The 22738-nt window shown below is 58.4% G+C and overlaps 1 protein-coding gene and 1 non-coding gene across 2 annotated transcripts; both read right to left on the minus strand.

Annotated features, from left to right (window-relative positions):
* Positions 1-378: 378 nt before the first annotated feature.
* SSC5D (scavenger receptor cysteine rich family member with 5 domains) lies at positions 379-22449 on the minus strand. Its single transcript, XM_068993174.1, has 13 exons — positions 22425-22449; positions 21930-21956; positions 21355-21663; positions 20623-20742; positions 20323-20436; positions 19676-19984; positions 17647-17964; positions 17220-17396; positions 16681-16998; positions 14061-14639; positions 13665-13979; positions 13363-13530; positions 379-2369 (listed from the first exon to the last, which is right to left on the minus strand). Exons 1-13 carry the CDS (start codon positions 22447-22449, stop codon positions 379-381), a joined length of 4770 nt encoding a protein of 1589 aa, XP_068849275.1.
* On the minus strand, positions 3713-3819 carry LOC138097274 (U6 spliceosomal RNA). Its single transcript, XR_011146474.1, has one exon. It is a non-coding gene; the product is annotated as a U6 spliceosomal RNA (small nuclear RNA).
* Positions 22450-22738: the final 289 nt, after the last annotated feature.

Consider the following 22738-nt stretch of genomic DNA (forward strand, 5'->3'; position numbering starts at 1 on the left):
TGATCTTCGTGACCATCATCGCCACCACAGTATCACCATGACGATCATTCCCATCAGGATAGCTGTCCCCACTAGCTTCATGCCCATCATCACCATGGCCACCTTCATCGCCCCCACCATCACCACCTTAATGGAATGATCATCACCAGGATCAGCTTCGTCCTCGCCATCACTATCACCTCCTCCTCTTCACCATCACGACCATAACCATCACAGTCACCTGGATTGCCTCGTGCGGTGCCTGTGATTCACAAGCACATCGGTCTTGGACTCCTCCTCCCCTGGTCCCCCAGAAACACCATTCACACTTTGTTTTAAGTAGATACTTTGGGTTTCCTTTGTTGTTGCTGGGGAGTGGCTTAAGTCCCTCTGATAAGGTCACACATCTCCCCGCAGAGGCCTATCTTCCCACTCAGGGGTGGCAGTGGTTGGTACAGGTGTGGTAGGGGGCCAGGCCACCTCTGCCAGTCTCTTCACAACCTCACCCAGCTGCCCCAGACCCTGGGCGGCCTCCACCAGCTGGGTCAAGCCCAGTCCCAGGGCTCGGCGCTCCTGTTGATCTCGCTCCAGGGCCTGGGTCAGCCTCTGCAGCTGGCTGCCCACATCCCTCACAGCAGCCACCAGCTCTACCAGGGCAGGTGGCTCGCAAGCCATGACCCTCACAGGCGGCACTGGGGCCTCACACGGGCCCGGAGGGCCTGAGCTCGGACTGGGAGCTGGCCCGAGGGAGAGGTGATCAGGGGGCGGTTGATCCAAGGGGTGGGCCATAGGAGCCAGATGGTCCCCAGATGACCCCACAGGGGTCACAGTGGGGTCAGGGGCTGAGTGTGGAGTCTGGGTAGGTGGAGAGGTTACTTGGGGGCTCTGGCTTGTGGTTGGTTTGAAGTTCTCAGTGGACGGTATGTCCATGCTTGGGGCAGGAGACAGGCTGGACTCTGAGGCTGGAGATGTGGAGGGGCGAGGGCCCCCCATGAAGGTCATCTGGGGGTGCAGGCTGGGCTTCACTAGAGAGGGAGAGGGAGATTCTGTTCCCAAGGGAGTTAGAACGGACTTGGCAGTGACCATAGAGGCTGAGGTGAGGTCAGGAGTCATGGTGTGGTAAGTAGTGGTCGTGAGGTGAGGGGTCGTGGTGGGACGAGGGGTGGTGATGGGGTGAGGAGTTGTAGGGTGAGAGGTCGTGGCAGGGTGAGGGGTCGTGATGGGCTGAGGGGTCGTGGCAGGGTAAGGGCTGGTGATGGGGTGAGGGGTCGTGGCAGGGTAAGGGCTGGTGATGGGGTGAGGGGTCGTAGTGGGGTGAGGGGTTGTGGTGGACTGAGCAGTAGTGATGGGAGCGGGGGTCGTGGTGGGGTGAGGGGTTGAGGTAGAGTGAGCGGTGGTGGGGGGATAAGGGGTCTTGGTGGCGTGAGGGTTCGTGGTGGGGTAAAGGGCAGTAGTGGGGCGAGAGGTCACTGTAGGGTGAGAGGTCGTGGTGGGATAAGGGGTCGTGGTGGCGTGAGGGGTCGAGGTGGGGTAAAGGGTAGTAGTGGGGTGAGAGATCGCTGTGGGGTGAGAAGTCATGGTGGAGTACGGGTCTGTTGTGGGGTGAGAGGTCATGGTGGAGTACGGGGCCGTGGTGGGGTGAGAGGTCATGGTGGAATACGGGGCCATGGTGGGGTGAGAGGTCGCTGCGGGGTGAGAGGTCATGGTGGAGTATGGGGCCGTGGTGGGGTAAGAGGTCGCTGCGGGGTGAGAGGTCATGGTGGAGTACCCGGCCGTGGTGGGGTGAGAGGTCGCTGCGGGGTGAGAGGTCATGGTGGAGTACGGGGCCGTGGTGGGATGAGAGGTCGCTGCAGGGTGAGAGGTCATGGTGGAGTACGGAGCGGTGGTGGGGTGAGGCCCGGTGAAGCGGTCTGGGGAACTGGAAGGTTCTGGAACTGCGCTGGGCTGTGGAGACGTGCCCCGGCCTGGGGCTCTGTCCGGCTCCGGAGTCAGCCCTGAGGTAGGGGAGAGGTGGGTCGCCGCCGCCGGCGCAGAGGGGTCTGAGGTGAGCTCCTTGGGCGCGGTGGGCGGTGGGGTGGGCGAAAGCCCAGAGGTCGGCGCGGGGGCCGCGGAGGCGTCAGGGGAGGGCACAGTAAGGCCGGGGCTCGTCGAGGTGCGGTGGGCGCTCCCCCGAGAGGCCGCGGCCGGGCTGGACGGCACCGCGGAGGTCCCGTCAGGGGTCTCCTCCGGCGTTGAGGCCGCCGTGCGGATGAGCGGCGGCGCGGAGGTGGAGGTCAGTGGAGGGTCGGCTGGCCCCGGCGCGGCGGAGCGGGGTGGGGAAGGGGCGGCGGGCGCAGTCCTGGCCGTCGTGGGCCGCAGTCGGCGCTCTGGCCACCGTCTCCTCAGGGAGCCTGGCGGAGGAAAGACAGACGACCGAGGTCAGGCCGCCCCGCCCACCCCGCGGCGCGCCCCGCCCTCCACACGGCACGACCAATGGGGAGGCACGGGGCCTCGTGACGTCACGGGTCGCCGGCAGACTTCACCCGGCCCTAGTGCCCCACCTCCTCGCATGCTCCGATGTCTCCAAGCGCCACCTGGCGTCCTCCCCTCTGGAGGATGCGGGGATGGGCGCGCGGGGAGAGCGGGATGCAGGATGGTTGGGGTGGGGGGGTGTGCAGGTGATGTGGGAGGATGCGGGAGGGAGCCAGGGGAATGAGGGCCGGGGATGTGGGATGCAAGAGTGGGCGGAAGGGCAGAAATGGGGTGAAGGGAGATGAAGAGGCAGAGGGCGTGGGAGCTGCTAGAAGAATGTAGGAGGGGTCGGAATCAAGTAATCAAGACCAGTATCTTCTTGCCCTGTTTTTAAACAATCAAAATTAATGCGAAAGATCCGCAGTTAACAAAAAGTCAAAATTTTAATTCAAGTCAGGATCCGTCCAGCCTACCTCACTGGAGTCCCCCCTAAAATTGTCAGATCCTGGTGAGGTAGGTCGGATCCGACTTGTTAAAATTTTATTTACTTCATCGTGGATTGTTTTTGCATTCGTTTCTATTTTTTTAACCAATGGTATTAAGATTTTATCTTCATTACAAAATGCTTAGAATGCCCCCAAATTTTAGGCCTTAACAAGGGAGAAACCTTCCCCTCTTCCAGGCCCTGCTTCCAGATAAATGTGATTTTTAAACTTTTTTGACAGATGAGGAAAATCAGGCCAAGAGGGCAAGTAATGTGCCCGAGGTCACACACAGACACAGTTTGAAGGTTACAAGAACAAGGTCTGAGCCCGAGTCCTTTGCATCCAGAGTCTGGGCCAGTGAGTTATCACTTTCTCAGCAGTGGGAATGTTCTGTGCTGGCCAGTATGGTAGCCGCTGGTCACCTGTGGCTTCTGAGCACTTGAAATGTGGTTCAACTAAGGAACCAAATGTTTCCTTCTTCAATTTTTAACATTTTTATTTTGGCTGCGCTGGGCCTTCGTTGCTTTGTGCGGGCTTCTCTTGTTGGGGAGCACAGCCTCCAGGGCCCCTGGGCTTCAGTACACGTGGCTCTCAGGCTCTAGAGCACTGACTACCATAGTTGTCGAGCACACGCTTAGTTGCTCTGCGACGTGTGGGATCTTTCCAGACCAGGGATCAAATCCATGTCGCCTGCATTGGCAGGTGAATTCTCATCCACTGCGTCATCAGGGAAGTTCTCAACTTGTTTTTTGTTTTACTTTGAATGGATTTCCTTTTGTAAATGTTTTTAAACAACAAAAAAGTATGAATGCTTCACAAATTAGCATGTCATCCTTGCACAAGGGCCATGCTAATCTTTTCTGTATGGTTCCAACTTTAGCATATGTGCTGCGGAAGCAAGCACTGTAAGTTTTTTTTATTAAAATATAGTTGATTTACAATGTTACATTAGTTTCAGGTGTACAGCAAAGTGATTCAGTCATTCATAAATATATATATATATCTTCTTTTTTGGATTATTTTCTTGTATAGTGTTTGTCGCTCAGTCATGTCCAACTCTGTGACCTCATGGACTGTACCCTGCAGGCCTCCTCTGTCCATGGAATTCTCCAGGCAAGAATACTGGAGTGGGTAGCCATTCACTTCTCCAGGGGATCTTCCTGACTCAGGGATCAAACCTGGGTCTCCTGCATTGCAGGCAAATTCTTTATAGACTGAGTCACCAGGGAAGCCCAGGTTTTCTAATGTAGGTTATTACAAAACAGTGAGTACAGCTTCATGTGCTAAACAGTGGGTCCTTCCTTTTTCAGGTTTTTTATTAATTAAACAGCCACCTGTGTTGGTAGCTACCATATTGAACAGAACAGCTTGACTGAATTCCACTTTTCTGCAGGGTCCCTGAGATGCATCATGTCCCCCTGCAGGGTCAGAGGAACAGTTAAGTAAAGGGCTTGGCCTCCACCCAGGCCGCCCGGATTTAAACCCCAGATCCTCTGCTTCCTAGCTGGGTTCAGTTCAGTTCAGTTCAGTTGCTCAGTCGTGTCCGACTCTTTGCGACCCCATGAATCGCAGCACACCAGGCCTCCCTGTCCATCACCAACTCCCGGAGTTTACGCAAACTCATGTCCATCGCGTTGGTGATGCCATCCAACCATCTCATCCTCTGTCGTCCCCTTCTCCTCCTGCCCCCAATCCCTCCCAGCATCAGGTTCTTTTCCAATGAGTCAAGTCTTCGCATGAGGTGGCCAAAGTACTGGAGTTTCAGCTTCAACATCAGTCCTTCCAATGAACACTCAGGAATGATCTCCTTTAGGATGGACTGGTTGGAACTCCTTGCAGTCCAAGGGACTCTCAAGAGTCTTCTCCAACACTACAGTTCAAATGCATCAATTCTTCGGCACTCAACCTTCTTCACAGTCCAACTCTCACATCCATACATGACCACTGGAAAAACCATAGCCTTGACTAGACAGACCTTTGTTGACAAAGTAATGTCTCTGCTTTTCAATATGCTATCTAGGTTGTGAGAGGGTAACAGGCAGGAAGGCCAGGGGTCTCCAAATGGAGAAAATAGCCTGCAAGTGTCAGACATTTTTCTCTCTCTTAAGCGGCAGGAGGAAACAAACTAGCGGTATTTTTTTTCCTTCTCTATACAAATTTAAAAGGTCTCTCTTAAAATTCTGTGTTGCCATAATGACACCTGGTTTCACCTGAAGTTAACCAATGCCTTTTTCTTATGGAAATGTTTATCTTAAGCTATGCTAATATACTATGCATTTACCCCAAACTCTGTCTTCAAGTCGGTTCCACCTTTTGGGCTCAGAACCTACTTGATAAACCAGTGTGTTATACTCCGATACTGTTCCTCTAATCTGTGTAAACGACACTGTTTGCATGGTGCTCTGCCCTTCTTCAAGTTAATCCTTTTATGGCCCAAGATAAACCATTTGGAGCCAAGGTTATCCCAAAATACATCTTATGGGTGAGGGGTCTGGTGCCATTTTAAGTTTTGAGACATTCCTTTCTTTCATTAACAAACTGCTGGTGACTATATAACATCCGGCTGAAGACTAGCAGGGGGGTACTCTTTCTGCCCCCTTCTGATGCCTATGTCAGAAGCTTTCTCTATCTCCTTTATACTTTAATAAAACTTTGTTACACAAAAGCTCTGAGCGATCAAGCCTCGTCTCTGGCCCCGGATTGAATTCTTCTCCTCCGGGGCCAAGAAGCCCGGCGTCGTAATTCAAACAACCTTTCAGTTGGTCATAAGTTTCCTTCCAAGGAGTAAGCGTCTTTTAATTTCATCGCTGCAATCATCATCTGCAGTGATTTTGGAGCCCAGAAAAATAAAGTCTGACACTGTTTCCCATCTATTTCCCATGAAGTGATGGGACCAGATGCCATGATCTTCGTTTTCTGAATGTTGAGCTTTAAGCCAACTTTTTCACTCTTCTCTTTGCCTTTCATCAAAAAGTTCTTTAGTTCCTCTTTACTTTCTGCCATAAGGGTGGTGTCATCTGCATATCTGAGGTTATTGATATTTCTCCTGGCAATCTTGATTCCAGCTTGTGCTTCTTCCAGCCCAGCATCTCTCATGATGTACTCTGCATATAAGTTAAATAAGCAGGTTGACAATATACAGCCTTGACGTACTCCTTTTCCTATTTGGTACCAGTCTGTTGTTCCATGTCCAGTTCTAATTGTTGCTTCCTGACCTGCATACAAGTGTCTCAAGAGGCAGGTCAGGTGGTCTGGTATTCCCATCTCTTTCAGAATTTTCCACAGTTTACTGTGATCCACACAGTCAAAGGCTTTGGCATAGTCAATGAAGCAGAAATAAATGTTTTTCTGGAACTCTCTTGCTTTTTCTATGATCCAGCAGATGTTGGCAATTTGGTCTCTGGTTCCTCTGCCTTTTCTAAAACCAGCCTGAATATCTGGAAGTTCATGGTTCACATACTGCTGAAGCCTGGCTTGAAGAATTTTGAGCATTATTTTACTAGCGTGTGAGATGAGTGCAATTGTGTGGTACTGGGTAACTGTGGGCAAATGACTTAATTGCCTCGAATCTCCGTTTCTTCCCCTTCTGTAAACCATGGATGATCCATGTATCTCCCCTGTAATCATGAGAGTTCAGCGAGACTATGCGTGCACAGAGTGCTTACGCAACGCCAAGCAGGTAATAAGCATTCTCATCATTACTTATATTGCCACAGGCAATCTGTGCCTCAGTTTCTCTCATCTGTGAAACGGGCACAACTATAACACCTACATCACTCATTAGTCCTTGTGTGGCTGCTACAAGGATTAACATATATAAATGCTAAAGACTAACACACATAAAGTGCACAGAATACTGCCTGACACATGGTATATTGCTCCATAAATGGTGACTGTTCCTAGTTATCATTTCAAGAATCAAAGCTTGGTTTGTGTGCACAGGGGCTCAGATACCTAGAGTGGTGTTGGCTTTTAATTTTTTAGACCCAAGGAACAGAGAGTTGAGCTAACTATACTCCCCTGGACATTGTCATCAATATCGCCGGCAAAGTCTCCTCTCGTTTTTTCTCTTCTGTAGCCCCCATCTGCATTCTCCTCATGCTCTCCCACAGGCACCTCCAGCCTAATGTGCTTCATGTGTGGTCTTAAACAACATAGAATGCACAGATGTTTTCAAGTTAATACAAAAGTGTATGTATATTTTGGGGTTTGTGCTTTTAATTTCTGCAAATAACATTCTGCTGGAAATCTCAATCTGTTTCTGAACTTCTCAGTGTTATGTCGTCAGTACCTATGCATGTTGCTGCGTATATGGCCTGCCACTGCTTTAGCTACTGCACAGAAGCCATCAGGTGTAACCATTTCTCTTCTTCCTTACCTTTCTCTTGGACACTTTAGTTGCCTCCCATTCCCTAATACATCCTCACACATATTCCTTTGTAAGCCTGTGAAAGAATTTCTCTGGATGCAAAGAGCCGACCCATTGGAAAAGACCCTGATGCTAGGAAAGATTGAAGGCAAGAGGAGAAGGGGGTGACAGAGGATGAGATGGTTGGATGGCATCACTGACTCAATGAACATCAGTTTGAGCAAATTCTGGAAGATAGTGAAGGACAGGGAGGCCTGGCATGCTGCAGTCCATGGGGTCACAAAGAGTCAGACATGACTTAGTGACTGAACAACAACAAACAGATCGAGGAGCAGGGTTGCTGGGTGGGTAACGTACAATCATATTTAATTTCACTAAACATCACTGCTGCTGCTACTGCTGCTAAGTCGCTTCAGTCGTGTCAGACTCTGTGCGACCCCATAGACAGCAGCCTACCAGGCTCCCCCGTCCCTGGGATTCTCCAGGCAAGAACACTGGAGTGGGTTGCCATTTCCTTCTCCAATGCATGAAAGGGAAAAGTGAAAGTGAAGTCGCTCAGCTAGGTCCCTTTTATTGAATTGCTCTATCCAGTGGGGATGCCTGTCTCCCCATGCCCACACCTACAATGGGTATTATTGAGCTTTCCATTTTTTTTTCACGCTTGTCACTGTTTTCATTTGAATTTTCTGACTCGTTATGAGCGTGAGCATTTCCAGACGTACTCGCTGGGCATTCGGGCTTCCTAGTCTGCAGATCGGCTGTGTGCACCTTTCCCCCCATTCTCTTACAGGGTTTCCTCTCCTGCTTTTGTTGACGTGCCAGAGTGACTAACATGGTACAGGTTAGGGTTTCTCCACCTCGGCTCTGTCGACATAAGGGGCTGGCTGGTTCTTTGTGGTGGGGGCCCTTGTGCAGCCTGGCCTAGACCCACCAGGGACCACTAGCCTCCCCTCTCCCAGCTGTGGCAACCTGAAATGTCTTCACGTGTTGCCAGTTATCCCAGTTGAAGACCAGCGGTGTCAATAACAACCCTTTGTTTCAGGATATATTTCTGCCTGGTCTTTCTAGGGTGAAAGCTGGGTCACCACTGGGAGATCTACAGTCCACCTCTCCATTCTGTTGTTGTTGAGCCGCTGAGTCGTGTCCAACTCTTTATGACCCTGTGGACTCCCCGCCAGGCTCCTCTGTCCATGGGATTTCCCAGGCAAGAATACTGGAGTGGGTTGCCATTCCCTTCTCCACCACCTCTCAACCCCACCCCACAAACACCCTGGACCCCGCCCCACCCCCGCCACATGCCTCACCTGTGTCCCCACGGAGCCTGGGAGCTAGAGAGGGGTGGCCTGAGCTCCTGGTGGTGCCAGGGGGGCCAGGCGTGGCTGCAGCGGGTGTCTCCTTGGCTGGGACTCCTCCTGAAGGTGTGTCCCCCGTCCGGGAAGGCTCACGACAATCCTTGTCACCTTGAGAAATAATAGAGAGAACCGAGTAATCCCTATCTCTGTGTTCTGAGGCTTTCTTCACAGGATGCCAGGTTTTAGGAGGAGTCTATCGAGAAGAACACAAATAGGAACTGCTTTCCCTGTTAAAATGTCAGCCCACCAAGGGCAGGCATGCTCCCTGGGCCCGTATGTTCTCGAAATGTGTTCTAAGAAATGGCCACATGCTCGTTCATAGTTCATTCGTGTGTAATCAATTTGATTTTTTCATTAAAACATACACCGAGAAAAGGGGACGCACAGGGCTTCCCTGGTAGGAGTCCGCCCTGCAGCGCAGAGGACACCGTGGCACAGGCGGTACAGGCGGCACTGGCAGGCAGACTCTTCCCCCACGGAACCACCAGAGGAGCACGCGTCTCTCTAGACGCTGTCCAGCGGCCCTCACAAGTGGGTGCAGATCCTCAGGCCTGCCTTTATCCCAAATCCTTGCCGCTGAAAGACATGTTAATTCTTGGCAAGCTCACGGGGAGCTGGTGGGCACAGAAGCTGCAGGTTCAGTACAGATGACCACCCTGAAGCCGAGAGGGCAAGGTCACACAGCTAAGGAGCAACACTGGGCTTCAGATCCAGCAGGCCTACCTGGTTCTGAATGGAGACCTCCTTCCCTGTGGGAGCAGACAGAAATAAAGCCCGAGGCTGGCCTCACCCCTGGTCACTCCCCCTGCCTGGCTCACTCCACTCCAGCCAGGCTGTGGGCTCTTCTCTCAAGACCCCACCACAGGGCCTTTACACATGCTGACCCCTCTGCCCGGAAAGCGCCTTTAGCTCCCTCTCCAGGCTCCCCATCACAGCTGACATCTTTACAATGGACCACAGCCCTCACCCCCTGCTGCCACCCCCACCAAGCACTCCACTTCCGCCCCACCAACCTCACTGCTCTGTCTCGAACCAGCTGAGCACACTCCCACCTCGTGGCCTTTGCACGTGCTTGCGGACTGCACTTACACTCTCCAACCAGCTATTTGCATGGCTTTCCCCTTCTTTTTTTCCCTTTCCTTTCATTTTATTTGAGTGCACTGCATGGCAGGTGGGATTTAAGTTGCCTAACCAGGGACTGAACCCTCACCCCCTGCACTGGCAGGGCCGTCTTAACCACTGGGCCAGCAGGGGAGCGCCCCCGACCTCTTGAGGCTGTCACTTGACTGGCATTTCCTCAGTAAGTCATCTCTTAACCATCCCATTTTAAATGACAATTCTTCGCTCCCCCCGTTTCCCCTCCCTTTCTCTGTCCATCATGTTCCCAGGGGTTGGGACTCATGCCTGCCACACAGCAATCACCTGAGGCATGAACTAATGCCTGTGTCTTCAAACTCCATCGTCCAGGAAGCCTCAAGAAATGTTGCTCAAATAAAATGGAAAGACAATTCAACCTTCATAAGCTTCCATCTTCATCTCCTGTGCACTCTCTCTAGACCTACACGGCGATCTCACAACCAGTTGTTCATTCGTTCATTCAACACAGATCCCATGGAATACAGATTAATGCTCCCCAAAGATGTCCAAGCTTTAACTCTCAGAACCTGTGAATATGTTACCTTTCATGGCAAAGACTTTGCAAACTGACTAAGGGCCCAGTCCTTGAAATGAGGGTTTATCCTATATTAACCCAAGGGAACCTGATCTAATCACATAAATCCTTATTCTTAGAGAATCTATCCCAGCCGTGGGCTTCCCTGGTGGCTCAGTGGTAAAGAATCTGCCTGCCAGTGCAGGAGCCATGGGTTCAGTCTCTAGGTCGGGAAGATCCCCTGGAGAAGGGAAGAGCTTAGTGGGCTATAGTCCATGGGGTCTCAAAGAGTTGGACACGACTAACACACACACAAATCCTCACTGCAGTGACAAAGATGTAAAGATTAAAAAAGGACCACAGAGATGCAACATTGCTGACTTTGAAGATGGAGGAAGGGGGCGTGCACCAAAGAATACGGGAGCCTCTAGAAGCTAGAAAAGGCACAGGAACAATCTTTCCCTTCAGCCTCAGAAAGAATACAGCCCTGCCATCTTTCATTTCAACTAGTGAGAGACCTCAGTGGGGCTTCTGACCTCTAGAACTGCAAAATAATAAGCTTGTGCCGTCTTAAGCCCCAAATGCGTGGTGGTCTTATGGCAACAATAGAAACTGACATAGCTAAACCTGAGATGATGTGTCCTCAATGGGCAATGCAATTATCTCAACTCCAGTCTTCGCTGCTCAGAGAAGCCCCTTCCTTGTGGGGTCTCCTGGTGGAAAGGATGCCATCTCCTCTGCGAGCTTTTTCCCACTGCTCTACTAGAAATAATCGCGGTGTCCCTGGGATTCTACAGCTGTTGTTCATTTATGGTAAATAACTAACAAGCAGTGGATTGCGGTTTTAAGTGATTTCACACACATTTTGCTCATTGAATTGGGACCTGAGGTCACCCAGCCCCTTGTTCTAATTCCAGTGGAGTCACAGCTGGAACCCTGGCAGCCAGACTCCAGAATTCACACTTGCAATGACTTCAGTAATTCCCCAGTCCAGTGAGCAAACTGTGTGCGAAATCGTTTAAAATGGATCTCAGCCGCGGCTCCTGAGTTCAACTTCCCCGAGCCTCATTCCCCTCCCTCCCACGTGAAACACAGGGGCAACACCAGGACCTATGAAAGTGTGAAAGTGTTAGTCGCTCAGTTGCGTTCGACTCTTTGTGACCCCATGGACTGTCGCCCGCCAGGCTTCTCTACCCATGGGATTCAGGACTTACGTCAGCCAGTTAATGGCATGTGTTCCTGGCACTGTCCTTGACTCTTTCCAGGGACCCTAGAGCTGCAGCTTTTTAATTTGCTTTTTTCGAAGTAAGGAATTGCACCTCAATGAAGCGGAATCATTTTTTTCAAGGCCACCTTGCTAATAAGGACAGAATTTCTGTCGTTTCCACCTCTGCCCACCCAACCCTGCCCCTCTTCCCAGTACTAAGGTTGCACATGTGACCCCTGGGATTTCCATCACGCAGTGCCCAGTTCCGTACTTATCTGTGCTCACGCACCCCCTCTCCCCGACCAGGAGCAGGTGGGGTCTCAGAGGCCCGCGCACCGCCGCCCTCAGAGCTGCGCACGCCCAGCATCCGACCGTCTCCGCCGCGAGGGGGCGCGACGAGAGGGACCGGCGCCCGGCTACAGAGACCGAAGGCTCTGGAATCCTGGCCACACGACACGGCACCTCTGGAAACTGAGCCCTAAGTCACGATTCGGGTGCCCCCCCACCCCAAATCTCGGCGGCACCAAGGCCTGCTACGTGCCCCCGCCCCGTCCCTCCGGCGGAAGCAGGACACCTAAGCAGAAGACAGACCCAGGTAGGGGTGGGGGAGGGAAGAGAACTACACCCCGCTTCACGCTTTTATAGCTGCGGAGTGGGCCAGCTGGCCAATCAGGAAGCGTACCGCGCCTGTGACGTCACATGGCGCTGGGCCATTGACGTCCCCCCGCCCGCCCCTCCAGCCGAGGCCCCGCCTCTCTCGCCGAGGCCCCGCCTCTCGCTCCCGCTCCCGCTCTCGACAGAGTGGGGAGGGTGGGCAGTGGGAAATGGAAGGAAAGAGCCAGACGCCGGGGCGGGGATAAAAAGAAGTTGACCGAGGTGGGGGAGGGCGGAGAGAAACAGTAATGGTGGGACATGAACTTGATAAGGAAAGAAAACGAGGAAGGTGACGAGAAAGAGACATGGTCCGTGAAAAAAAAAAGTGATCGAGATGCGGAGGGTGAGAAGCTGAAAAAAGAAGGTGAGAACGAGGAGCAGAGAAGGATCAAGAGAGACTGAGCAGGCTGGAACAGAGATCTCTCTCTCTCTCTCTCTCTCTCTCTCTCTCTCTCTCACACACACACACACACACACACACACACACACACACACACAGAAATGGGAACCATCTGAGCGGGTCAAGGCCCGAGTGTACACACACACACACAGAAATGGGAACCATCTGAGCGGGTCAAGGCCCCAGTGTACACACACACACAGAAATGGGAACCATCTGAGCGGGTCAAGGCCCGAGTGTGACCAGGCCACAGAGAGACAGAGGCCATGGGGCAGCGGGGCTGGACCTGTGGGGCTGGAGGCTGCCCCCACTGGCCAGAGTAAGGGGTCAGGCTGGGGAAAGCCATCCATCCGAAGGCCCCTAGCCTGCCTCCGAGCCTCAGCCCCGCCCAGACCAGAGCATGGGTTCAGAGAACAGGCTTGAGGGGCTCGGGTGGGGCGGCGGCATGGTGACAGCCTGTCCCTCCGTGTGGGGACTAGGGAACTTCTGCGGAGGCACTGCCTCCAGGGACACGGGCTTTGACATCAAGGCTGATTCCCAGAGGCCCCAGAAGATCTGCAGGAGGACAGGGAACAGGGCTCTGCCAAGCCTGGCTTGATTCTGAGACGCAGGGCAGGGCAGAGGAAGGGATCTCCTCTTCTAGGCTCTTGCAGGACAGTTACAGACGAGCCAAGGGAGGGGTAGTTCTTAGCGTCTTTGGAGCCGAGGAAAACCTGCCTGCGGTCTCTCGGAGACCCGGGCCAGCTCATTCAGGAGGGTCTTTCAGGAAGCCCGGCAGGGAGACGCTCCTCCCCACCCCACGCCTGCCCCTCACCTGTGCTCGGAAGGCGCCTCGTTGCTGGGGCAGGGGCCCCTGGGCTCCCCGTGGTTTCCCGGGAGAGGGTGTGTCCGGGCACCCCTGCAGCTGCGGTCCCCTTGGCTAGGTCCTCCCCTGAGGTGGGGTCCCAGGTCCAGGGGGGATAGTCCTCCTCGTCTGCGTAGCCTGGGGAGGAAAGTGGGGAGGGGCGAGCCCCGACGCGTCTCAGGAGTACTTACCACTGCGGCTCTGGAGGCCCCTGCCAGGACCTCCAGTTGCGACTCCGGCCCCGCCCCCGCTCCGCACTCCACCCCCCTTACCAGTGCAGGTGAGCCCCACGTCCTCCTCGTGGTCGCAGTTGTGCTGTCCCCACGCCCGGGCCGGGCAGTCGCTCAGCGAGGATTCGCTGCCCTTGCAGCCCACGTCGTCCAGCCAGATGGGCCCGGAGCCGGGGCCATAGTGGGTTTTGCCCACTCGAGGCCGGACCCTCCCGCAGCCCAGCTCCCAGCAGGCCACCATGCCGTCCCGCAGGTCCCAGCCATCATCACAGACCGTCCCCCAGCGTCCGGCGTGCCACACTTCCAGCCGCCCGGCACACCGGTTGGGCCCGTCCGCCAGACGAACCCGGAACGGGCCTGCTGGTGGGAAGCCAGGATCAGGAGGGGTCAGAGGGGGTCTGGAGGGGCCAGCCTCAGCCTTCCCGTTCCTCTGCTCACCTGCTGCGCCGGCGGGGGAGGGGGCCGGGTCCGTGGATGACTCTGGAGAACCTTGGCCTGGGAGCTCAGCAGATGGCTCCACTGTGGCCTCAGAGGTCACTAATCGGGGGCCCTGGGTGGCCGGCGTCACCACGGTCTTAGAGGTCCGTTCCCGGGGGGCTTGAGAAGTCCGAGTTACGGTGGTGTGCGAGGTCAGCCTGCGGGGGGCCTGCGTGGTCAGCCTGGTGGTAAACTCGGAGGTGGGTCTTCGGGAGGCCCCCGTGGCCGGGGTGCTGGTGCTGGTGGTCCGTGAGGTCAGTTCGGGGGTACTCTGGGTGCCCGAGACCCTGGAGTGCTTAGTGGTTGGCATCGCTGGGGGCTGAGTCGTCGGTCTCTTTGCGTTCTTGGTCACCCACTTCTTGGTGCTTTTGGGCGTCTTCCCTGGAGCCTTGGTGGTGGTTTTCTCGGGGATGCTCGGGGTCCGCCTTGCAGAGGGCTTGGTGGCCAGCTCCCCCGGGAGCCAGGCATCCACGTCTCTGCCCAGGCCGGGGATCCAGCTCCAACTGAAGGGGTCTGAGATGGAGTCCAGGCCGGGGGTTCCTGGAGACGGGGGTGGGGGGTGCGGCAGGGGAGATGGCAGACACTGTGAGGTCCCCAGCCAGGCCCCGCCTTCTCCTGTCACCCCCTGCAGACAGCCACCGAGTTCCCAAGCACTCAGCCTCATCAACAGGTGGCATCTGAGCATCTCCTATGAGCCAGGCCCTGTGCCAGGCCCAGGGCACTCGGTGGCCACCCCTGCCCCATCCTGCCTCTGAGCATTTGCGGTCCTGAGCTGCCTGCCTCCCTTCACCCCCTTACTCTGACCTGTCCTGTCTGCCCAGCCACTGCCCTTCCCTCTGTACCTGCTGACTGGTCACCGCCCCACCAGGGTGGCACCGGGCCATCCCCCAGCTCAGAACCCTGCTGTGTCTCCCAGAGCCTTGGGGAGGAGAGGGAAAGAAGGAACATGCCCCAGCCTCCACGGCTCACCCAACATCTTTCTGGGCAGCACAGGGAAGGTGCTGGACGCTGTGGATGATGCCGAGGGTGAGTGGTGCAGAACAAGGGTCAATCTGGCCCACAGAGGGGTCTGGCCCTTCGGCCCCAGCTGCTGGAGGCAGGGGCACCCTCCCAGCCCTGGCAGCGTCCTGCATGGTTGAAGCGTGTTGCTCGCCTGGGGGCCTGGGACCAGCCAAGTCATCTCTGCTAACAGCGTGGCTCGCGAGCGCCATGGGCCGCCAGCCCCATGGGGGGACCCAGCTCCTGAAAACGCTCTGCCACCGGCTGGGAAAGCGTCACGTGCGTGGTCGCGTGTCATTGCCGGTGTTGGGAGCGGAGCGGATTAAGTGCTGTCTGCACCCCTCCCCTGGGAGAGGAGGGTTCACAAGGGTCTCTCCCGACCCTGCCCCAGCTGCCTCCTCCCTCATGATGTGAATCTGAGCCCTTCTGCTGCGGGAACCCCTGCTCCTGAGTCTGAGAGCTTCTCTGACCATTGTGAGTCTTTCTAGAAAACTGTGGAACCTGAGGGTGGTCTTGGGGAACCTCCCAAGTGACAACGTGTCACACGGGCTCGTGTCTCTGTCCCACAGTGAGCCCCGGGCTTCTTGGAGGCCAGAGCCCTCGCGTTCTGAGCCCCCTGTACCAGGCTCAGAGTCTGCCGCTGGATGAAACAATGGTGCGGGAGAGAACAGGGGCCAAGGCTGAGCTCGCTTCAGCGGGCCCTCCGTCACACTGGCTTCTCGCCATCTCTCGGTGCCCCTGTGCCTGCTTCCTTTCATCTCAGGGAGGACAGAGCTCCCCTCCAGGAGGGAGACCTCGTGATTCTTGGTAGGAAGAAGAGGAGGAAGGACCCCAGCTGTGCCGCTTAGTTGCTGTGTGACCTTGGGCAAGTTACTCGGCCTCTCTGTGCTGCAGTATCATCACCAGGCTTCCCTGCTGATGGCGGAGAATCTGCCTGCAGTGCGGGAGAGCTGGGTTCCATCCCTGGGTCGGGAAGATCCCCTGGAGGAGAGCATGGCAACCCGCTCCAGTTTCTTGCATGGGGAATCCCATGGACAGAGGAGCCTGGTGGGCTACAGTCCACGGAGTCGCAAAGAGTTGGACGCAACCAAGCAACTAACACTAACATCTCTATCAGTAAAACTGGTGTGTGTGTGTGCATGTATGTGTGCATGCGTGCATGCGTGTATGTCTGTGTGTGTGCGTGCACACACCCAGTCTCTCAGCTGTGTCTAAATGTTTGCAGCCCCATGGACTGCAACCTGCCAGGCTCCTCTGTCCATGGGATTTCCCTGGCAAGTATACTGGAACAGGTTGCCAATTCCTTCTCCAGGGGATATTCCCGACCCAGGGATGGAACGGTATCTCCTGCATTGGCAGGCGGATTCTTTACCACTGCACCACCTGGGAAGCCCTCACATGGGCATAATGTCCATCAGTTTGGACTTATCCTGAGGTGTGAATGGGCTCACATGTGTGAAAACAGCCCTCCTGGGGCAGGGGTTAGGAGGCAGGCTCTCAGTCAACATTAGTGCCAATGTCAGTTCCTGTTCCCTCCTCCAGGAAGCCCTCTGGAAGCCAGCAGATGGCGAGGCCTCCTCACCCGCACAGGTGACTCCAACGTCCTCGTTGTGGGCACAGTTGTGCTTCCCCCAGGGAGAGGCGGGGCAGTCAGCCAGGGCAGCCTCGGTCCCCGTGCACCTCACATCGTCCAGCCAGATGGGGCCAGCGCCCCAGCCGAAGCGGCCGGCGGTGGGGTCGGGCTGCCGTGGCCCCCCACAGCCCAGCTCCCGGCAGACCACGGCCGCGTCCCGCAGGTCCCAGCCATCGTCACACACGGTCCCCCAGCGTCCCGCATGCCATACCTCCAGCCGGCCTGAGCACCTGCTAGGTCCCGCCACCAGGCGCAGCTGGGGGGACCCTGGGGTGGGGGGGGGACACAGATAATTCGAAGTGGGCCCTCCGCCGTCTTCCCTCTGTGCATTCACCCAGGAGGAGACCCCAGCTGGCCCAGACGCTCTGTGCTCTCCTCCCCTCTGTCCTCTGAGTGGGGAGGGGCCCCTGGGGGATTGTGGGAGGGGGAGGGCAGGAAACCTACGCTCAGCCCCACACTTGGGGTTCAGGGGAGGACAGGGGGCTCACCAGCGTCCGGCCCAGGCTCCTGAAGGGCAGTCGGGGGGACAGGCGGAGCTGAGACACCGGGCGTCCATGGGGCCAGGCTCGCCGTGGGGGGTGGGGGCCTGGAAGCAGCCCCCCTGGGCCCTGAGCTGTTGCTGCCTGCCGCGGGGGCCGTGGGAGGGACATACCCGAGAGGCATACCTGGGGTGTGGGAGGGGAGAGGTGACCACCAGCCCCTGCTGTGTGGCAGGCGGCTCCCCGACCACCAGCCCAGGACCACCATAGTGGGGATTCACATGTGAGCATGAACGGCATGGTGGGCCACCTGGACGGAAGGAGTGCGGACACCTGGAGGGGTAAGCTTCGGAAACACATAGCATCCCAGCTCTCGCCCCTCCGGGCGAAGCCCCCCAGGCCTCCCTCCCTGGCCTCTCCCTGGGGCCGCCCTCACCGTCACACACGGCCCCAGCATCCTCCCGGTGGTGACAGTCGTGCTGACCCCAGGGCCGCGCCGGACAGAACCGCAAAGCCGTCTCGTTCCCCCGACAGCGGAGGTCATCCAGAAGGATGGGCCCCGCACCCTCCCCGAAGAAGGCGCCCCCGGGGGCGGCCAGCGCGCCCCCGCAGCCCAGCTCCCGGCAGGCCACGGCAGCGTCACGCAGCTCCCAGCCATCGTCGCACACGGTGCCCCAGCGCCCGCCATGCCACACCTCCAGGCGGCCGGCACACCCATGAGGGCCGTCGGCCAGACGCAGCCGGGGGGCCGGACCTGGATGTGGAGAAGGGGGGAAGGCAGAGAGGAGGGAGACTGCAGTGGACAGGCAGGAACTGCAGCGGTGAGGATGAGGGGGCAGGCCTAGGCCGTGTGTGGGTCCTGCTTCACACCCAGCACAGGGCTGCAGAGCGGACCCTCCATCCTCACAAGTGAGGAAGAGGCTTTGACACGGACCATCTGGATGGACGGAGTGCAGGCACCGGGGTGGGGGGGGTACCCCAGGAAAATACACAAATCCCCAGTTTGCATCCCTCTGCTCCAGGCCCAAGTCACGCTGCAAGAGTCCAGCTCTGCTCCGTCCACTGCCCCAGGCACATCCCTGCCTCCCCAGGGAGAGCCCAGGGCACACCTGCCAACGCCCACCCCCACCTCCCCAAGCAGGTCCCCATGCACAGCTGCCTTCCTCAGGCCTGCAGAGCAGGGCTTCTCAGCCTCAGCTCCCCTGACACAGGCGCTGTCCTGAGCACCATATTATGTCCAGCCGCATCTCCCGGCTCCACCCCAGTCACCCCCCCCAAAAGGTCTGTAGACCCCGCACCAGCCACCCTAGCAGGGGTGCTGAGAGCTGGGCCAGAGGTTTGGGGGCATTTCTGTTAGGTGTTTGTGCATGAGAGCGGGGCCAGCTCTGGGCAGTGAGGAGTCCATCTCCAGCCCCCAGTCAGTGTCTAAAGGGGACAGACCAGAGAGGGTGCCACATCCCTGGCCTGCATGACCCGGCTGCACGTGCCAAGCTCCTGCAAGGCCCACCCCGAGGAGCAGAGGTGGAGCTAAGACACCACGCTCCCGGCCCCTCGATGGGGTTCGCAACTTCTCCCCGGAGCTTAACCGCCCTGGGGAGCCTGGGCTGACCTTCCAGGCTTCAGAGGCCACAGCTCAGCCCCCACGGTATGGCCCTCAGAGGGGCCAACCTCACGGCTACAGGTCCCTCGACCTGTGTCGCCCTGGTCTCCACCACCACCACCACACCCCACACGCCAGACCTGGACATCACCCCTCTGTGCAGCAGGGCTGGAGGTCATGCTTTGGTGGAGCCTTGGCTCCATCTGTGGGTGGGGGTGCGGCTTGGAGCTCTCAGCTCCCTCTCCCAGTTCCCACCCACTCCTTGAAGCATTTCCTGGCCCCTGCCTGGGTGGGTGGATATCTGCCTCCAGTGGGTCCTTGAACTTGCCCACCCCACACCCATGCGCCGCCCCGCCCTTTGCCGGCTGTGTCCTCCTCCTGCAGAGCTAAGACTCCCAGGTCGGGAGAGGGGTCTGGGTCAGTGGCCACATGCATGAGGCTGAATGAGTGTGGGTGTCGGGAGGAGGAAGGAGGGAGGGGGACAGGGCCAGGGGGAAAAATGGGGAGAGAGGGGAGGAAGCGGAAGAGGAAGGGAGCGAAAGAGAAGGAAGAGAGGGAAGAAGAAAGACAGGAAGGAGGGAAGGGGGCTGGAGAAATCTTTTTGAAAGTCATGACATCTTTAGGGGCGTGGCCCGAGGGAGGGGCGTGGCCCGAGGGAGGGGCGTGGCCCGAGGGAGGGGCGTGGCCCGAGGGAGGGGCGTGGCCCGAGGGAGGGGCGTGGCCCGAGGGAGGGGCGTGGCCCGAGGGAGGGGCGTGGCCCGAGGGAGGGGCGTGGCCCGAGGGAGGGGCGTGGCCCGAGGGAGGGGCGTGGCCCGAGGGAGGGGCGTGGCCCGAGGGAGGGCGTGGCCCGCGGAGGGGCACGTACCTGTGCAGACCAGTCCTGCGTCCTCGCTGTGGTCGCAGTTGCTCCGGCCCCAGGGGCTTCGGGGACAGTCTCTCAGGGCCTGCTCTCCGCCTCCGCACCCCACGTCGTCCATCCACACGGGCCCCGCGCCCGGGCCGAACCGAGCCCCCCCAGGGGCGGCCAGGGCGCCCCCGCAGCCCAGCTCCCGGCAGGCCACGGCAGCGTCCCGCAGGTCCCAGCCGTCGTCGCACACGGTGCCCCAGCGCCCGCCGTGCCACACCTCTAGGCGCCCGGCGCACCCGTGGGGGCCAGAGACCAGGCGCAGCCGTTCTGCGGAGCAGGCGGGAGGGGGAGCTGTGAGGGGCCTAGTGGAGGCGGCTGGTACACTCTCGTTTTCCGTCTGGGAAAACGGTGGCCCCGTGGGGTCAGGGGACTGAGATCAGCCTGCCTGCCGGCCAGTGGCAGAAAGTCAGGGTCTGGACAGGGCCCGGGGCCTGGGGGCCTGCCACAAGTGGTCTACTGACCAGGCGGGGAGCCTGGACCTGGCCGAATCCCTGAGGACATGGTGCCCCCCTACCCTGCACCTGGGGTCCCCAGTTTGGTCTGGGGGGCCTAGAGCCTGACCCCTTCTGGAGTTGCTGCAGATGGAAGGCCTGCCTCGGACTTACCCTGGCGGGGGGCTCCGGCAGTCAGCACTGGGGCCCTGGTGGACTTGGCCGGCTTGGGCAGCCGGGGGCTCTTCTTCCGGGAGCCACTCTGGGGGGTCCCGGCTGGGCGGGGGGCTAGGCGAGGAGGGGGACAGTACGGTGGGCGGTTGGCAGCTGAACCTGGGGCTGTAGGTCAGTCCTGAGAGTCCCCAAGGGTCTGAAGGGGGCGTCACGGGGGGCCCTGGGAGGGTGGAGGAGTCGGGCCTCTGTCCCTTCTCCCTCACGGCCAAAGCAGGAGCCAGAGCACAGGAAGGGGCTCACCAGGCGTCACTGGGGGCTCCTCAGAGCCGGCGCTCAGCTCCCCTGCCGGCCCCAGCCAGGGGTCCCCATCCAGGACTGAAGGGGGGTCGTCGTGGTCCCTGGAGTCTGTCCCACGCTGGCCTTGGGGACAGCAGCCTGTTGCTGGAGGCCACGCTCCCTCCTGTGGGCCCGTCTCAGGCCCGGGTCGCCCCCACCCCACCCCACCTGGCATGGCTGAGTTTCACCCAAGCCAAGTAGGTTCCCTATCAGTTTTTACCCTTGCTTTCCTCTCTCTGAAGACAGATGCTTTTTGCTGACACAGTTGATAAGTGGCCCATGAGGAATAATAGTCATGAGACCCCCTGAGGGGAGGGACAATCCCCCGTTCCAGTCTGTGCAGACCTGCTCTGGCCCCTTTAAGTCTTCCTGCACCTCTTTAGGTGGGGGGAAGCACAGGCGCAAATAAATAACTCTGGCTCGCCATCTGCACCATCCATCCTGTCTGAGTTCCCCGTGTGAGTTCATGCTAAACTTCATAGTTGTCCTTTACAGAGCTGCCAGCTTTATCAATCTCAAAGTTCCTTCCAAAGAGTTTGGAGGATGTTCTTCCAACACCCACCGTCTAACACCCCAGTGCTATGGAGAGGGCAGTCTCTCAGTGAGGCAGGGGTAGGGTGTCTGGACTTCTGGATGCTCAGAGTTAGTTACTGGGCTGAGGGTCCCTGGGCATTGAGGAGGTTGAGGACCCCTTACCTGCACAGACGACCCCCGCATCCTCCTCGTGTGAGCAGATGTGGGCCTTCCAGCCCCGGTGGGGGCAGAGGCCCAGCTGCCGCTCCCCACCCCGGCAGGCCAGTTCACTCAGCCACACGGGCCCCGCACCCTCCCCGAAGAAGGCGCCCCCAGGGGCGGCCAGGGCGCCCCCGCAGCCCAGCTCCCGGCAGGCCACAGCAGCGTCCCGCAGGTCCCAGCCGTCGTCGCACACGGTGCCCCAGCGCCCGCCGTGCCACACCTCCAGGCGGCCCGCACACCCATGGGGCCCATCAGCCAGACGCAGCCGCTCTGCAGGGACGGAGGAGAGGCTGTGACATCCTGGAGACCCTGGGACTGGCGGGCAGGGCAGGGGCTGGGGGCTGTCCTGCAGGGGCGTGACCGGGAGCCCCTTAGGAAGCAGGAAGCTGGGTGACCGTGTGGTCCTGCAGAAGTGGTGTGGGGGTCGTGGGCACACGGGGGTGGCCAGGGTCCAAGGGAGGGTGAGCCCGGGCCAGGCGTGGGGAAGGCTTGGAGCTGAGCGCACCCAGATGGGAGAAGTGTTTGGGGCCACTTACCAACAGCCTGGGTCCCCATCAAAGCCACTGGAAGGGAGGTTGGAGGGGTGAGGCAGTGAGGTCCTCGCTCCTCTGAACCAGAAACCCGCCGCCGGGAAGGAGGACTCGGGCCCAGCGCCTGGCCGAGGCCCAGGTCCTTGGGATGGGCGGAGCCCAGAGGCCTCAGGTCTGGGCAGGGGGCCAGGCCCTTGGCTCTCCCCACTGGGGGCCTGGCCAAAAGGTGAATGATGGGTGAACCCCCCCTGCAGGGTCAGGGCTCATGGAGGGGAGAGGAAGTCCTGGGGTCTCCTGAGAAGGTGGGACTCGGGGTGCCTGAGGCCAGGTCCCTGGAGGATCAGGCAGAGGCAGCCAGCTGTCCTGTGCTCCCCCACAGCCCCCCCACCAAGCGACAGGGACGGGGCCCTGGAACTCAGAGGCTCTGCAGTGGGTCAGCTCAGGGGTCAGAGGGCCGGGCCCGGGGCCCCTGAGTCCCGGAGGAGGGGAAGGGTCACTCACCAAGGAGGCAGGCCAGGACCCTCATGTTTGCAGAGTCAGGGTGGGGACAGGGTGGAAGTGGACGGGAGCAGGAGCTAGGAGGAGGGGACCGCCGACGCAGGAGGGAGGGGAGCGCCTGCCAGAGGAGCCCTGGACCCGGGGAGGAGCAGGCGGGGGCTGGACGCTCTGCAGGAGGAAGAGAGGCTGCCGAGGAGGCAGCAGGGGACAGGAGCGGGGCGGGGAGGGGGCTGGCCGGCGGCTGAGGCCTGGGGAGGAGGGCGGTGGCGGGCGGGAGGGAGGGTGTCCAACTGCAGACACCCACACAGGAGACAGCC

Source organism: Capricornis sumatraensis, chromosome 20, assembly GCF_032405125.1.
Source record: "Capricornis sumatraensis isolate serow.1 chromosome 20, serow.2, whole genome shotgun sequence".
Taxonomy (NCBI): domain Eukaryota; kingdom Metazoa; phylum Chordata; class Mammalia; order Artiodactyla; family Bovidae; genus Capricornis; species Capricornis sumatraensis.

Excerpts from the sequence above, each read along its gene's own strand:
- SSC5D (XM_068993174.1), bottom strand. The coding sequence starts at position 22,449 with ATGAGGGTCCTGGCCTGCCTCCTTG. Across the intron at positions 17,397-17,646 it reads TGCTGGGGCCGTGTGTGACG|GTATGCCTCTCGGGTATGTC; the intron begins GTGAGGGCGGCC and ends CCCACACCCCAG. Across the intron at positions 2,370-13,362 it reads GAGGCGCCTTCCGAGCACAG|GCTCCCTGAGGAGACGGTGG; the intron begins GTGAGGGGCAGG and ends TTCCTCCGCCAG.